The following is a 17,821-nucleotide window of genomic DNA, read 5'->3' on the forward strand; positions in this document are numbered from 1 at the left end:
GCCCTCACTGCCCTCACTGTCCCTCACTGCCCTCACTGTCACTCACTGCCCTCACTGTCACTCACTGCCCTCACTGTCACTCACTGCCCTCACTGCCCTCACTGTCACTCACTGTCACTCACTGCCACTCACTGCCCTCACTGTCCCTCACTGTCCCTCACTGCCCTCACTGTCACTCACTGCCCTCACTGTCACTCAAACTTATTCCAGTCTTTGCCTGCCAGCTGAAAATCTTTGTTTGTGTAGTCTACCTGCCCCTCCCCCCTAGGCGTGCCTAGTCTACTGTAGCCCCTCCCCCCTAGGCGTGCCTAGTCTACTGTAGCCCCTCACCCCCAGGCGTGACTAGTCTACTGTAGCCCCTCCCCCCAGGCGTGACTAGTCTACTGTAGCCCCTCCCCCCCAGGTGTGCCTAGTCTACTGTAGCCCCTCCCCCCCAGGCCTGCCTAGTCTACTGTAGCCCCTCCCCCCCAGGCCTGCCTAGTCTACTGTAGCCCCTCCCCCCCAGGCCTGCCTAGTCTACTGTAGCCCCTCCCCCAGGCGTGCCTAGTCTACTGTAGCCCCTCCCTCCAGGTGTGCCTAGCTGTAGCCCCTCCCCCAGTTGTGCCTAGTCTACTGTAGCCCCTCCCCCCCAGGCCTGCCTAGTCTACTGTAGCCCCTCCCCCCCAGGCCTGCCTAGTCTACTGTAGCCCCTCCCCCCCAGGCCTGCCTAGTCTACTGTAGCCCCTCCCCCCCAGGCCTGCCTAGTCTACTGTAGCCCCTCCCCCCCAGGCCTGCCTAGTCTACTGTAGCCCCTCCCCCCCAGGCCTGCCTAGTCTCCCCCAGGCCTGCCTAGTCCCCCGGGGCGTGCAGTCTACTGTAGCCCCTCCCCCCCGGGGCGTGCAGTCTACTGTAGCCCCCCCAGGCGTGCAGTCTACTGTAGCTACTGACTGATTCAGAAATGAGGGAGTGGTTTAATTAGAGAACAGTTCTGAACTTTTTCAATGCTAGTTAAAGGACTACAGTTATCACGTTTCACATTGGATTGTTTACTTTGTTTCTGGTGCCACTCTGCGCACACACACAAGCTTTCTTGTTAGCTAGCTAGCCCGTTAGCTAGCCCGTTAGCTAGCCCGTTAGCTAGCCCGTTAGCTAGCCCGTTAGCTAGCCCGTTAGCTAGCCCAGGTCTAGCTCTCTCAAACTCTAGGCGACATCATGTGTAATGCAATGGAACTGAGTCATGGCCAAGGGCTAGTTCTGGTCCAACGTTAGTTAAGCCAACTCTCTGAAGTTAAAAGGCATTCAAAGTTCCTCTATAGAAGCTACTCCACCGTAGGTAGGTATAATTTTGCAAATTCAAGTCATAACAACAAGATGCCCAGTGCCTTATTACCCAGAGTTCTCCTCACCTGCAAAGTTTCAGTCACATATCGTACCCTACACTACACTTAAAAAAAAAAAAAATATGGTTCTGTTCAGAACAAAGCTATTGGGAAATAATGTTGGTTCCAACCCGAGGTTAATTTAGATATTATGCTCCTAAGTGGTGACTCATCCTCCCACGCTCTTTCTCTCCTCTACTCTTTCACGTTCATTCTCTCCTTCTCTTGCTCTCCCTCTCACATGCTTCAGCTTGTCTTGTTTTCCCACTCTCCTGCTGTCTTTACTGACTTTATTGTCCCCATGGGGACAGTTTGTTGGTGTCATGTACACGTTTTTAAATAACCAAACAAGTTGACAATACAACTTTCATAACTGTTACATACCAATAAAAAGAGACAAGAGTCCTGGTCTTACTGGGTGGATAGGAACAGTAGCCTGCTGGTCTTACTGGGTGGATAGGAACATTAGCCTGCTGGTCTTACTGGGTGGATAGGAACAGTAGCCTGCTGGTCTTACTGGGTGGATAGGAACATTAGCCTGCTGGTCTTACTGGGTGGATAGGAACATTAGCCTGCTGGTCTTACTGGGTGGATAGGAACAGTAGCCTGCTGGTCTTACTGGGTGGATAGGAACATTAGCCTGCTGGTCTTACTGGGTGGATAGGAACAAGCCTGCTGGTCTTACTGGGTGGATACATGAATCTGCTGGTCTTACTGGGTGGATAGGAACATTAGCCTGCTGTTCTTACTGGGTGGATAGGAACATTAGCCTGCTGGTCTTACTGGGTGGATAGGAACATTAGCCTGCTGGTCTATAGGAACATGAGCCTGCTGGTCTTACTGGGTGGATAGGAACATTAGCCTGCTGGTCTTACTGGGTGGATAGGAACATTAGCCTGCTGGTCTTACTGGGTGGATAGGAACATTAGCCTGCTGGTCTTACTGGGTGGATAGGAACATTAGCCTGCTGGTCTTACTGGGTGGATAGGAACATTAGCCTGCTGGTCTTACTGGGTGGATAGGAACAGTAGCCTGCTGGTCTTACTGGGTGGATAGGAACAGTAGCCTGCTGGTCTTACTGGGTGGATAGGAACATTAGCCTGCTGGTCTTACTAGGGGTGGATAGGAACAGGTAGCCTGCTGGTCTTACTGGGTGGATAGGAACATTAGCCTGCTGGTCTTACTGGGTGGATAGGAACATTAGCCTGCTGGTCTTACTGGGTGGATAGGAACATTAGCCTGCTTTTACTGGGTGGATAGGAATTTAGCCTGCTGGTCAAATTATAGGAACATAGATGCTGGATATATTGATATGTATATATTAGCCTGCTGGTCTTACTGGGTGGATAGGAACAGTATAGCCTGCTGGTCTTACTGGGTGGATAGGAACATTAGCCTGCTGGTCTTAGTTTGCTCCATGGATAGGAACATTTTCAAATGGGTTAATAAAAAAAAGCTTCTGTTCTACAAATTGATTTACTGGATTTTTCTCCAGTACCCAGTTGCACAGGGCGGGGTCGAGACCCAGGGTCTCGAGCTTGATGACGAGCTTGGAGGGTACTATGGTGTTGAATGCCGAGCTGTAGTCGATGAACAGCATTCTCACATAGGTATTCCTCTTGTCCAGATGGGTTAGGGCAGTGTGCAGTGTGGTTGAGATTGCATCATCTGTGGACCTATTTGGGCGGTAAGCAAATTGGAGTGGGTCTAGGGTGTCAGGTAGGGTGGAGGTGATATGGTCCTTGACTAGTCTCTCAAAGCACTTCATGATGACGGAAGTGAGTGCTACGGGGCGGTAGTCGTTTAGCTCAGTTACCTTAGCTTTCTTGGGAACAGGAACAATGGTGGCCCTCTTGAAGCATGTGGGAACAGCAGACTGGTATAGGGATTGATTGAATATGTCCATAAACACACCAGCCAGCTGGTCTGCGCATGCTCTGAGGGTGCGGCTGGGGATGCTGTCTGGACCTGCAGCCTTGCTAGGGTTAACACGTTTAAATGTCTTACTCACCTCGGCTGCAGTGAAGGAGAGACCGCATGTTTTCGTTGCAGGCTGTGTCAGTGGCACTGTATTGTCCTCAAAGCGGGCAAAAAAGTTATTTAGTCTGCCTGGGAGCAAGACATCCTGGTCCGTGACTGGGCTGGATTTCTTCTTGTTGTCCGTGATTGACTGTAGACCCTGCCACATGCCTCTTGTGTCTGAGCCGCAGTTTCATGCGAATGCTGCCATCAATCCACGGTTTCTGGTTAGGGAATGTTTTAATCGTTGCTATGGGAACGACATCTTCAACGCACGTTCTAATGAACTCGCACACCGAATCAGCGTATTCGTCAATATTGTTATCTGAATCAATACGAAACATATCCCAGTCTACGTGATGGAAGCAGTCTTGGAGTGTGGAGTCAGCTTGGTCGGACCAGCGTTGGACAGACCTCAGCGTGGGAGCCTCTTGTTTTATTTTCTGTCTGTAGGCAGGGATCAACAAAATGGAGTCGTGGTCAGCTTTTCCGAAAGGGGGGCGGGGCAGGGCCTTATATGCGTTGCGGAAGTTAGAGTAACAATGATCCAAGGTTTTTCCACCCCTGGTTGCGCAATGGATATGCTGATAAAATTTAGGGAGTCTTGTTTTCAGATTAGCCTTGTTAAAATCCCCAGCTACAATGAATGCAGCCTCCAGATAAATGGTTTCCAGTTTGCAAAGAGTTAAATAAAGTTCGTTCAGAGCCATCAATGTGTCTGCTTGGGGGGGGGGGATATATACTGCTGTGATTATAATCGAAGATAATTCTCTTGGTAGATAATGCGGTCTACATTTGATTGTGAGGAATTCTAAATCAGGTGAACAGAAGAATTTGAGTTCCTGTATGTTTCTTTCATCACACCATGTCTCGTTAGCCATAAGGCATACGCCCCCGCCCCTCTTCTTCCCAGAAAGATGTTTGTTTGTCGGCGCGATGCGTGGAGAAACCAGTTGGCTGCACCGCCTCGGATAGCGTCTCTCCAGTGAGCCATGTTTCCGTGAAGCAAAGAACGTTAGTCTCTGATGTCCCTCTGGAATGCTACCCTTGCTCGGATTTCATCAACCTTGTTGTCAAGAGACTGGACATTGGCGAGAAGAATGCTAGGGAGTGGTGCACGGTGTGCCCGTCTCCGCAGTCTGACCAGAAGACCGCCTCGTTTCCCTCTTTTTCTGAGTCGTTTTTTTGGGTCGCTGCATGGGATCCATTCCGTTGTCCTGTTTGTAAGGCAGAACACAGGATCCGCGTCGCGAAAAACATATTCTTGGTCGTACTGATGGTGAGTTGACGCTGATCTTATATTCAGTAGTTCTTCTCGACTGTATGTAATGAAACCTAAGATGACCTGGGGTACTAATGTAAGAAATAACACGTAAAAAAAACAAAAGACTGCATAGTTTCCTAGGAACGCGAAGCGAGGCGGCCATCTCTGTCGGCGCCGGAGATGGCCGCCTGGTCTTACTGAGTCTATATGAACATTAGCCTGCTGGCCTTACTGTGTCTATAGGAACATTAGCCTGCTGGCCTTACTGAGTCTATAGGAACATTAGCCTGCTGGCCTAACTGAGATGGAACATTAGCCTGCTGGTCTTACTGAGTCTATATGAACATTAGCCTGCTGGCCTTACTGTGTCTATAGGAACATTAGCCTGCTGGCCTTACTGAGTCTATAGGAACATTAGCCTGCTGGTCTTACTGGGTGGATAGGAACATTAGCCTGCTGGTCTTACTGGGTGGATAGGAACATTAGCCTGCTGGTCTTACTGAGTGGATAGGAACATTAGCCTGCTGGTCTTACTGGGTGGATAGGATTTTTAATGAATTTATTTGCAAATTATGGTGATAGATATAGATATATTGATATGTATATATTAGTCACCACATCTACATAAATACTTAGTTTCCTCCATAATTTTCAAATAAATTAATAAAAAAAAACCTACAAATTGATTTTCTGGATTTTTTCTCTCTAATTTTGTCTGTCATAGTTGAAGTGTACCTATGATGAAAATTGCAGGCCTCTCTCATCTTTTTAAGTGGGAGAACTTGCACAATTGTTGGCTGACTATTTTTTTTTTTGCCCCACTGTACAAGTGTTACACATTGATTTAAAGATTAACTTCTTGTTAATCCAACCACTGTGTCAGATTTCAAAAATACTTTACAGCGAAAGCATACCATGCGATTATCTGAGGACAGCGGACAAATCATTACAAACGGTAACCAGCCAAGTAGAGGAGTAACAAAAGTCAGAAATAGCGATAAAATGTATCACTTACCTTTGCTCTTCATATGATTGCACTTCCAAGACTCCATGTTACACAATAAATATGAGTTTTGTTCGATAATGTTCCTCTTTATATTCTAAAACCTCTGTTTTGTTCAGTAATCCATTGGAACAAAGCCCGGTCACAGACAGATGAAAAATCAAAAAAGTATCATAAAAGTTGGTAGAAACATGTCAAACGATTTATAATCAATCCTCAGGTTGTTTTTGTCATAAATAATCGATCATATTTCAACCGGACAATAGCTTCGTGTATTGGAAGCCATAGGGATCGTAAACTACATCATAAGTCTTTGTATGGTGGATAGGCTTTCAATTTCAAAATAATAGCACTTCCTGGATGGATTTTCCTCAGGTTTTTGCCTGCCATATCAGTTCTGTTATACTCACAGACATTATTTTAACCGTTTTTGAAAATGTAGACTCTTTTCTATCCAAATCTACTAATTATATGCATATCCTAGCTTCTGGACCTGAGTAGCAGGCAGTTTACTTTGGGCACGCTTTTCATCCGACCCTAGTGAGGTTAACAAACTATTGTTTTGGCAAGTCGGTTAGGACATCTACTTTGTGTATGCCACAAGTAATTTTTCCAACAATTGTTTACAGGCAGATTTAACTTATAATTCACCATATCACAATTCCAGTGGGTCAGAAGTTTACATACACTAAGTTGGCTGTGCATTTAAACAGCTTGGAAAATTCCAGAAAATGATGTTGTGGCTTTGAGAAGCTTCTGATAGACTAATTTTCATCATTTGAGTCCATTGGAGGGAACCTGCGGATGTATTTCAGGGCCTACCTTCAAACTCAGTGCCTCTTTGCTTGAAATCATGGGAAAATCAAAAGAAATCACCTCAGAAATATAATGGTAGGCATCCACAAGTCTGGTTCATCCTTGGGAGCAGTTTTCAAATGCCTGAAGGTACCACGTTCATCTGTACAAACAATAGTATGCAAGTACAAACACCATTGGACCACACAGCCATCATACCGCTCTGGAAGGAAATGCATTCTGTCTCCTAGAGATGAATGTACTTTGGTGTGAAAAGGGCAAATCAATCCCAGAACAACAGCAAAGGACCTTGTGAAGATGCTGGAGGAAACAGGTACAAAAGTACTATTTCCACAGTAAAACAAGTCCTATATCGACATAACCTGAAAGGCCGCTCAGCAAGGAAGAAGCCACTGCTCCAATACCGGCATAAAAAAGCCAGACTACGGTTTGCAACTGCACATGGGGACAAATATCATACTTTTTGGAGAAATGTCCTTTGGTCTGATGAAACAAAAATAGACCTGTTTGGCCATAATGACCATTGTTATGAATAGAGGAAAAAGGTGGAGGCTTGCAAGCCGAAGAATACCATCCCAACCGTGAAGCACGGGGGTGGCAGCATCATGTTGTGGGGGTGCTTTGCTGCAGTGGGGACTGGTGCACTTCACAAAATAGATGGCATCATGAGGAATGAAAATTATGTGGATATATTGAAGCAACATCTCAAGACATCAGTCAGGAATTTAAAGCTTGGTGATAAATGGGTCTTCCAAATGGACAATGACCCTAAGCATACTTCCAAAGTTGTGGCAAAATGGCCTAAGGACAACAAAGTCAAGTTAGTGCTGTGGCCATCCCAAATCCCAGACCTCAATCCTATAGAACATTTGTGGGCAGAACTGAAAACACGTGTGTGAGCAAGGAGGCCTACAAACCTGACTCAGTTACACCAGCTCTGTCAGTAGGAATGGGCCAAAATTCACCCGACTTAATGTGGGAAGCTTGTGGAATGTTACCTGAAATGTTTGACCCAAGTTAAACAATTTAAAGGCAATGCTACCAAATACCTATTGAGTGTGTGTGAACTTCTGACCCACTGGGAATGTGATGAAAAAAATAAAAGCTGAAATAAATAAATTCTCTCTACTATTATTCTAACATTTCACCTTTAAAATAAAGTGGTGATCCTAACTGACCTAAGACAGTAAACATTCCCTAAGATTAAATGTCAGTAATTGTGAAAAACTGAGTTGAAATGTATTTGACTAAGGTGTATGTAAAACTTCCGACTTCAACTGTATAATGTCCTTTTGTGGTGGGAATTGGGGGCGGCAGGGTAGCCTAGTGGTTAGAGTGTTGGACTAGGAACCGGAAGTTTTCAAGTTCAAACCCCCGAGCTGACAAGGTACAAATCTGTCGTTCTGCCCCTGAACAGGCAGTTAACCCACTGTTCCTAGGCCGTCATTGAAAATAAGAATTTGTTCTTAACTGATCTTGCCTGGCAAAATAAAGGTAAAATTAAAAATAAAAAAAAATTCAAGTGAGCGGCCAGCCTGGGTGGTTGATTTGTGAGTAGCCCATCGTGCTGTTATAAACTGTTTACCAGCGTAATTAGACCAGTAAAAATACATGTTTTGTCATACCCGTGGTATACAGTCTGATGAGGACAGCTTGTCTGTCCAAACGTTGGATATTAGGTTATTAAATGATTGCATCTGAGCTCCTAGAGTTTGCAGCTCTCCTTTTAATGTTTCAAGTGTTATACTCCTGCTAGCCAGCACCTCGCCTAAATAGGTGTGCGTTTCTTTCGGCTCTAGATTATACGGTCTGATATACCGCGGCTGTCAGCCAATCAGCATTCAGGGCTGGTACCACCCCGTTTTTAATAGAACCGTAACTCTCTAACTCTCTCCGTGTTTGTTTTCCTCCAGTGCTGTGGGTCCTCTGCCTGGGAATGGAGTGGTGTCAGCTGCAGACTGGATGACGGGGTCTTCAGCCCACCGTTAATCCGTTACGGTAACACTGACGGCGAGAGACATCCTCACCCCCCGGCGACCACAACAGAATCGACCTCTTTTTCCTCATCCGACTCTATCTGGACTCTCTCCTGGTCCCCTCTACTGCCCCCTCCTTCCCTTCCCTCTCCTCTCCTCCTCTTTCCCTCACCTTCCCTCCTCCCCTCCTCTTCCCTACTCTCAATCTCTTCCTTCTCTCTTAGCTTGTTGTCCATGTGCCAGCACCTCTCTCCTGCTCCTGTCTGAACCCTGAACATTGGCCTCTGACCCTTGATCCCTCTGGAGGTCAGGATGAGCTGGCTGAGCCGGCTGACCCCCCGGGGTCCGGGGGGCAGGTCCAGTAGGAACGTAGCCTCTTCCAGTCCCTGTACTGCTGACCCAGAGACCTGCCTCATGGTGTTCGAGAACCACTGGAGACAGGTGAGACTCACTCACTCACTCACTCACTCACTCACTCACGGTTGATCTCGGAACAAGTGAGTACTCTGTTTGTTGTTTTTGGTAATATTGGAAAGTCTGAAAAAGTTACTAGCTAGCTACCGTTTTGCATTTGGATCGCGTGACACAGTTGGCATGTGTTGCTGGGACCGCTGCTATCTGTCCAGGAATCCTGCCGACCAAGGGCCTGATGAGCTGCTTGGCGTAGCAGCTAGCCTAGCTGCCACTATTAGCTGCCTATCAAGCTAGCAGGGTTTCCTTGAGGGCTTGAACAGAGCCCGCGACACGGTTAGACCTTGTGGTTGGGACGGCGGGTTGTCCCCGTGCTTGTAACTGTCTAGATCACTGCTGTTTGTTGCATTTTCTAGCTTCCCTGCGACATGCCCTGTCTGAAACTGTGAGGAGTAACTGCTTAGCCTACGTTAATATATATGCCATTTTAGCAGACGCTTTTATCCAAAGCGACTTACAGTCATGTGTGCATACATTCTACGTATGGGTGGTCCCGGGAATCGAACCCACTACCCTGGCGTTACAAGCGCCATGCTCTACCAACTGAGCTACAGAAGGACGTTGTTACCATGACAAAGACCAAAGCCGGTGGGAGTACCGTTGAGGGCAGTGGTGTGTCTCTTTCAAAGGAGTTTGTCAAGCGGTTGTTACAACAAGAAAATCGCTTCAAGCGTTGTGTTCAATTACTGGTGAAGTCGACTAATTAAAGAATGGACGACCTGACCAGAGAGGTCCAGGACCTGAAGAACAGTTTGCAGTTCTCCCAGGATCAGCTCAATGAGTTTAATACTCATGTCATGCAATAAAATGCTAAATTAATTACTTAAAAATCATACAACGTGATTTTCTGGATTTTTGTTTTAGATTCCGTCTCTCACAGTTGATGTGTACCTAAGATATAAAAAAAATTACAGACCTCTACATGCTTTGTAAGTAGGAAACACTGCTGATTCTGCAGGTTATCAAATACTTGTTCTCCCCACTGTATATACTAGGCGGTGTCAGAGGAAGGCCCAGAAAATTGTCAGACTGAAGATACCCAAGTCATAGACTGTTCTCTCTGCCTGATCAACTCTATGCGAAGGAGATGTGTTGCTCTGCATGAGGCAAATGGTGTTCACACCAGGTACTGACTGGTTATTCTGATCCATGCTCCTACTTTTCTTATTTTGTTTAAGTTATTGTATCTGTGACCAACAGATTCACATCTGTATTCCCAGTTATGTGAAATCCATAGATTAGGGCCTAATGAATTTATTTCAATTGACTGATTTCCTGCTGAGCTGTATCTCAGCCAAATCTTAGAAATGGGTGTTGTGATTATAATGTAACTTTAAATCTACCAAAAAGGACTGGTTTCAAATGATCACTTTTACGCTCAACATAACTACTTCATATGCACACTCGCTCCTGCACTCGCTCCAGCACTCGCTCCAGCACTCGCTCCAGCACTCGCTCCAGCACTCGCTCCAGCACTCGCTCCAGCACTCGCTCCAGCACTCACTCCAGAATGTAACTTTTCTTTCTATTTTATTAGGCTAAGTTCAATTATATTCGTCTATAAAATCATAGCACGGTACTTATAAAGCTAAATGAACCAGCCTACAGCCTACGGAATGAGGAGGATAGACAGATGTTCTGTTCTCCTGAAATACATTTTCTTCAAATAATAATGTTTTATTCAACCTGCCTAAAATAAATAATGGATTTATATTACATTGATTTATTAGACTTCTTAAAAAAAAAAATATATATTTCTTTATAAATGCTAAAGTTCCAAAACCACGTATTTGGCTTGTCGGCTATGCATGAAGGCCTTGAGATGCTAAATGTGTTTGTTAATTAGTCTTATTAACAGTCTTTTGCATGACAATAAACAGCTGACACAATTTTATGACCACCAAAATCCTAATCGTGAGTATCGTGAGGTCCCTGACAATTCCCAGCCCCAATACATACACTGTTGAACTCTGCAGGCAGTATTAAAAAGCTCTTCCATCACAATGCTGCAGCCTGTACATGACTCAATACTGCTGCAGCTGACTCTCCCCCTCTAGCTCGTTCTCTCTCTCTCTCTCTCTCTCTCTCTCTCTCTCTCCCCCTCTAGCTCTCTCTCTCTCTCTCTCTCTCTCTCTCTCTCTCTCTCCCTCTCTCTCTCTCTCTCTCTCTCTCTCTCTCTCTCTCTCTCTCTCTCTCTCTCTCCCCTCTCGCTCGCTCTCTCTCTCTCTCTCTCTCTCTCTCTCTCTCTCTCTCTCTCTCTCTCTCTCTCTCTCTCTCTCTCTCTCCCCCTCTAGCTCGTTCTCTCTCTCTCCCCCTCTAGCTCGTTCTCTCTCTCTCCCCCTCTAGCTCGTTCTCTCTCTCTCTCCCCCTCTAGCTCGTTCTCTCTCTCTCTCCCCCCTCTAGCTCGTTCTCTCTCTCTCTCCCCCTCTAGCTCGTTCTCTCTCTCTCTCCCCCTCTCTCTCTCTCTCTCCCCCTCTAGCTCGTTCTCTCTCTCTCTCCCCCTCTAGCTCGTTCTCTCTCTCTCTCCCCCTCTAGCTCGTTCTCTCTCTCTCTCCCCCTCTAGCTCGTTTTCTCTCTCTCTCCCCCTCTAGCTCGTTCTCTCTCTCTCCCCCTCTAGCTCGTTCTCTCTCTCTCCCCCTCTAGCTCGTTCTCTCTCTCTCTCCCCCTCTAGCTCGTTCTCTCTCTCTCTCCCCCTCTAGCTCGTTCTCTCTCTCTCTCCCCCTCCAGCTCGTTCTCTCTCTCTCTCCCCCCTCAGCTCGTTCTCTCTCTCTCTCCCCACTCTAGCTCGTTCTCTCTCTCTCTCCCCCTCTAGCTCGTTCTCTCTCTCTCTCCCCCCTCTAGCTCGTTCTCTCTCTCTCTCCCCACTCTAGCTCGTTCTCTCTCTCTCTCCCCACTCTAGCTCGTTCTCTCTCTCTCCCCACTCTAGCTCGTTCTCTCTCTCTCTCCCCGCTCTAGCTCGTTCTCTCTCTCTCTCCCCCTCTAGCTCGTTCTCTCTCTCTCCCCCTCTAGCTCGTTCTCTCTCTCTTCCCACTCTAGCTCGTTCTCTCTCTCTCTCCCCACTCTAGCTCGTTCTCTCTCTCTCCCCCTCTAGCTCGTTCTCTCTCTCTCCCACTCTAGCTCGTTCTCTCTCTCTCTCCCCACTCTAGCTCGTTCTCTCTCTCTCTCCCCACTCTAGCTCGTTCTCTCTCTCTCTCCCCACTCTAGCTCGTTCTCTCTCTCTCTCCCCACTCTAGCTCGTTCTCTCTCTCTCTCCCCACTCTAGCTCGTTCTCTCTCTCTCTCCCACTCTAGCTCGTTCTCTCTCTCTCTCCCCCTCTAGCTCGTTCTCTCTCTCTCCCCCTCTAGCTCGTTTCTCTCTCTCTCTCCCCCTCTAGCTCGTTCTCTCTCTCTCTCCCCCTCTAGCTCGTTCTCTCTCTCTCCCCCTCTAGCTCGTTCTCTCTCTCTCTCCCCCTCTAGCTCGTTCTCTCTCTCTCTCCCCCTCTAGCTCGTTCTCTCTCTCTCTCCCCCTCTAGCTCGTTCTCTCTCTCTCTCCCCACTCTAGCTCGTTCTCTCTCTCTCTCCCCACTCTAGCTCGTTCTCTCTCTCTCCCCTCTAGCTCGTTCTCTCTCTCTCTCCCCCTCTAGCTCGTTCTCTCTCTCTCCCCACTCTAGCTCGTTCTCTCTCTCTCTCCCCACTCTAGCTCGTTCTCTCTCTCTCTCCCCACTCTAGCTCGTTCTCTCTCTCTCTCCCCACTCTATTTGTAGCTGTTTTATAAGGTCATTGATAATAATTCACATTTTTTCCCCCCATTTTTTTTTTCTCTTCTTCATGTGAATACATTAAGATATAAAAGGGGAACATAGATACATTCAATATATTGAATCAAAACCTATAAACCCTCTCTCACGCTTAGTCTTCACAGATTTGTCCAAAATCCTGTGACATAAAACACTACCTTTCCGTACATATTTGACATAATGACTAACGATCGTACATTAGCATTTAACAGTTGAATTACACTTTTGAATTTGATCCTGTATAATGTTTGGATATTATTATATATTATATATATTATATTGCTGTGGGTCTTCTTATTTGTATGCCGATCTCTGAAGTTCATTGTAACCTCGTAACGGTTCGTATCACCGTATGTTACAGTGTGAAACCAGTTCATTGTAACGGTTCGTATCGCCATATGTTACAGTGTGAAACCAGTTCATTGTAACCTCGTAACGGTTCGTATCGCCATATGTTACAGTGTGAAACCAGTTCATTGTAACCTCGTAACGTTCATTGTAACCTCGTAATGTTACAGTGTGAAACCAGTTCATTGTAACCTCGCCATATGTTACAGTGTGAAACCAGTTCATTGTAACCTCGTAACGGTTCGTATCGCCGTATGTTACAGTGTGAAACCAGTTCATTGTAACCTCGTAACGGTTCGTATCGCCGTATGTTACAGTGTGAAACCAGTTCATTGTAACCTCGTAACGGTTTGTATCGCCGTATGTTACAGTGTGAAACCAGTTCATTGTAACCTCGTAACGGTTTGTATCGCCGTATGTATGAAACCAGTTCATTTACAGTGTGAAACCAGTTCATTGTAACCTCGTAACATATGTTACAGTGTGAAACCAGTTCATTGTAACCTCGTATGTTACAGTGTGAAACCAGTTCATTGTAACCTCGTAACGGTTCGTATCGCCGTATGTTACAGTGTGAAACCAGTTCATTGTAACCTCGTAACGGTTTGTATCGCCGTATGTTACAGTGTGAAACCAGTTCATTGTAACCTCGTAACGGTTTGTAACGCCGTATGTTACAGTGTGAAACCAGTTCATTGTAAACGGTTCGTATCGCCGTATGTTACAGTGTGAAACCAGTTCATTGTAAACGGTTCGTATCGCCATATGTTACAGTGTGAAACCAGTTCATTGTAACCTCGTAACGGTTTGTAGTTCATTGCCGTATGTTACAGTGTGAAACCAGTTCATTGTAACGGTTCGTAAACGCAATATGTTACAGTGTGAAACCAGTTCATTGTAACGGTTCGTATCGCCAATATGTTACAGTGTGAAACCAGTTCATTGTAACGGTTCGTTCGTATGTTACGGTGTGAAACCAGTTCATTGTATGTTACAGTGTGAAACCAGTTCATTGTAACCTCGTAACGGTTTGTATGTTACTGTGTGAAACCAGTTCATTGTGTTACCATATGTTACAGTGTGAAACCAGTTCATTGTAACCTCGTAACGGTTCGTATCGCCATATGTTACAGTGTGAAACCAGTTCATTGTAACCTCGTAACGGTTCGTAAACGCCATATGTTACAGTGTGAAACCAGTTCATTGACACGCATCCCAAAATAATGTACGCGATTGCAAAACCAAATGCTTTTAACAGAAATAGTAACTTTTAACAAGATTTAATCAAACAAAAATGATGTCTAGCTGTTTAGTTACACAGGGACATTATCACACAACATCAACTGGTTCAGGAAATGGTTTTCTGAAAGACAGTCAAGTGATAAAGAGCTGGTGTGATACTGCACGCGACTTAACAACGGCCAAGGTGAGGGAATTAATGTTCATCTGGAAGGACAGAACATTTTTGCGGTAGGTTGTACCGACATGGATTAGCTCTTTAAACTGGATTAAATCAATGTTTATCTTTTCATCTTGTTGCACCAAATTTTAAACCTAGTTTGAAATTAATGCTAGTTAAATTCCTTCCTCTAAATCTAAATGTAGTTTTCACGTTAAACCTAGATACATTTGAATATAAACCTAGATTAGAGGTTAATTCTAAACTGGTTCTTGAGGTGGTTGAACTAATTTTAAAAGGGCAGCATATCTACCATGGAGAGACCAAAACGACAAGAGTTCCTCAGAGAATAATTAGAGACAGGTTGAATCCCGTTGAGCTTTATGATAATGATGAGTTTTCAAGGCGATACCGCTTCTCCAAGGACTCTTGTAATGCAACTGGAAAGAAAGGTGGTCCTTCTGTAGCACAGTTGGTAGAGCATGTAACGCCAGGGTAGTGGGTTCGATTCCCGGGACCACCCATACGTAAAATGTATGCACACATGACTGTAAGTCGCTTTGGATAAAAGCGTCTGCTAAATGGCATATATTATTATTATATTATAAAGGTTGCGCCAACCATTAAGCATGGGAGTGATATGAACGAGGCTGGACACCCACTACTTCAGCGCCTAAGGTTCTACGCAACCAGATTTTTCCAGATGGCGGATGTGGATCTTTTTGGACTCGTTATTGCAGTGGAGGTACTGTAGAACTTTGGCAGGGGACAATGAGACGACCTACCCGAGGAGACTGTGGAGGGCCTGCCCGAGGGGACTGTAGGGGAGGGCCTGCCCGAGGGGACTGTAGGGGAGGGCCTGCCCGAGGGGACTGTAGGGGAGGGCCTGCCCGAGGGGACTGTAGGGGAGGGCCTGCCCGAGGGGACTGTAGGGGAGGGCCTGCCCGAGGGGACTGTAGGGGAGGGCCTGCCCGAGGGGACTGTAGGGGAGGGCCTGCCCGAGGGGACTGTAGAGGAGGGCCTGCCCGAGGGGACTGTAGGGGGGAGGGCCCTGTAGGGGGAGGGCCTGCCCGAGGGGACTGTAGGGGAGGGCCTGCCCGAGGGGACTGTAGGGGAGGGCCTGCCCGAGGGGACTGTAGGGGAGGGCCTGCCCGAGGGGACTGTAGGGGAGGGCCTGCCCGAGGGGACTGTAGGGGAGGGCCTGCCCGAGGGGACTGTAGGGGAGGGCCTGCCCGAGGGGACTGTAGGGGAGGGCCTGCCCGAGGGGACTGTAGGGGAGGGCCTGCCCGAGGGGACTGTAGGGGAGGGCCTGCCCGAGGGGACTGTAGGGGAGGGCCTGCCCGAGGGGACTGTAGGGGAGGGCCTGCCCGAGGGGACTGTAGGGGAGGGCCTGCCCGAGGGGACTGTAGGGGAGGGCCTGCCCGAGGGGACTGTAGGGGAGGGCCTGCCCGAGGGGACTGTAGGGGAGGGCCTGCCCGAGGGGACTGTAGAGGAGGGCCTGCCCGAGGGGACTGTAGAGGAGGGCCTGCCCGAGGGGACTGTAGGGGAGGGCCTGCCCGAGGGGACTGTAGGGGAGGGCCTGCCCGAGGGGACTGTAGGGGAGGGCCTGCCCGAGGGGACTGTAGGGGAGGGCCTGCCCGAGGGGACTGTAGGGGAGGGCCTGCCCGAGGGGACTGTAGGGGAGGGCCTGCCCGAGGGGACTGTAGGGGGAGGGCCTGCCCGAGGGGACTGTAGGGGAGGGCCTGCCCGAGGGGACTGTAGGGGAGGGCCTGCCCGAGGGGACTGTAGGGGGAGGGCCTGCCCGAGGGGACTGTAGGGGGAGGGCCCGCCCAATTGCTTGGGAATGGATTGTTTTAATAAATATTTTAATAAATAATTGTTTAAATAATTAAAAAGTATCAGTGTTCTTTACACAGTGGGCATTTGTTTCTCTGAAGGAGTTTTTGTTTGTGAATTCACAGTAGCTCTTTTTGAAAATTCAGGACCTCCAATCTGCAGTAGATTTTTCTCTCTCTCTCTCTCCAGCTCCAAAACATCAATATGAGTTTAGTTCATGTCAGTTCTGGGGCGTTTGCTTGGCCTATCTGTTTTTTTTTTTGTTGTTGGCGCAAGATCCAGGCACTGCTGTTTCTCCACAGCACAGGGTGTCAGCTCAACTAAAGGAAAGAAAATGAAGAAAAATACCTCAGTTTTAGGAGGCCATTTTACGTGCCCAATTTGTACCACAGTTGAATTGTGGTCTATGATACGAGCAGCCTTGGTACGAATGATGCTGTTACGTAACGTGCCTGATAACGGTAACATTGTCGTGAAGTAGTATTAACGTTAGTTTTAACGTGCGCTATATTATGGCATCATTCATTCAATGATGCCATACAGCCAAAACAGCCTAGTGGTTAGAGCGTTGGACTAGTAACCGGAAGGTTGCAAGTTCAAACCCCCGAGCTGACAAGGTACAAATCTGTCGTTCTGCTCCCTGAACAAGGCAGTTAACCCGCTGTTCCTAGGCCGTCATTGAAAATAAGAATTTGTTCTTTAACTGACTTGCCTGGTTAAATAACGGTTAAATTAATTAATAATAAATCAAAAAAAGACTAAAGATATGCTACAGTCAGTCAATTTCCACATCTAACTAGCTGGAATGAAGCCAGTGTTTTAATAGTAGATATGCAAATGTCTCATTTTTTACTCTTTTAACGAATGTACCCCAGCTACGTGTCTGTAGCAGTGTGTGTGTGTGTGTGTGTGTGTGTGTGTGTGTCTGTAGCAGTGTGTGTGTGTGTGTGTCTGTAGCAGTGTGTCTGTGTGTGTGTCTGTAGCTGTGTGTGTGTGTGTGTGTGTGTGTGTGTGTGTGTGTGTGTGTGTGTGTGTGTGTGTGTGTGTGTGTGTGTGTGTGTGTGTGTGTGTGTGTGTGTGTGTGTGTGTGTGTGTGTGTGTGTGTGTGTGTGTGTGTGTGTGTGTGTGTGTGTGTGTGTGTGTGTGTCTGTAGCAGTGTGTGTGTGTGTGTGTGTGTGTGTGTGTCTGTAGCAGTGTGTGTCTGTCTGTAGCTGTGTGTGTGTGTGTGTGTGTATGTGGCAATGGAATTAAACATCCAACCATTGCCTTCGAATCGTGTTGTTGGTCCAGCAAACACTCAGAGGGTTGTGGGGTCCTGTCCAGAAACGACACCTAGCCCCTTATTATTCCTAGTTAGAGGTTGTTTCTGGACAGGACATGGGTACTATGGTAGCTCAGTCAGTCTGGACAGGACATGGGTATTATGGTAGCTCAGTCAGTCTGGACAGGACATGGGTACTATGGGTATTATGGTAGCTCAGTCAGTCTGGACAGGACATGGGTATTATGGGTACTATGGTAGCTCAGTCAGTCTGGACAGGACATGGGTATTATGG

At 47.2% G+C, this 17,821-nt stretch overlaps 1 protein-coding gene and 1 long non-coding RNA gene across 4 annotated transcripts in view; one reads left to right on the forward strand and one right to left on the reverse strand.

The window, feature by feature from the left end:
• LOC118375467 (FHF complex subunit HOOK interacting protein 1B-like) overlaps positions 1-17,821 on the forward strand; it is a 103,781-nt gene that overhangs the window by 30,773 nt on the left and 55,187 nt on the right. Inside the window, 1 exon segment of the mRNA XM_052492736.1 lies at positions 8,374-8,877. Within this exon segment, the coding sequence (XP_052348696.1) occupies positions 8,749-8,877 (129 nt within the window). The 5' untranslated portion in view covers positions 8,374-8,748.
• Positions 13,015-14,185, reverse strand: LOC127914950 (uncharacterized). 3 transcript variants are annotated; one of them, XR_008089557.1, is made up of 4 exons: positions 14,140-14,185; positions 13,781-13,826; positions 13,270-13,315; positions 13,015-13,111 (listed from the first exon to the last, which is right to left on the reverse strand). It is a non-coding gene; the product is annotated as an uncharacterized LOC127914950 (long non-coding RNA). The 3 variants fall into 3 exon arrangements; XR_008089558.1 differs by lacking the exon at positions 13,270-13,315 and adding an exon at positions 13,324-13,369; XR_008089559.1 differs by lacking the exon at positions 13,270-13,315 and adding an exon at positions 13,579-13,624.

This window comes from Oncorhynchus keta, chromosome 34, assembly GCF_023373465.1.
Source record: "Oncorhynchus keta strain PuntledgeMale-10-30-2019 chromosome 34, Oket_V2, whole genome shotgun sequence".
In the NCBI taxonomy this organism is placed as follows: Eukaryota; Metazoa; Chordata; class Actinopteri; order Salmoniformes; family Salmonidae; genus Oncorhynchus; species Oncorhynchus keta.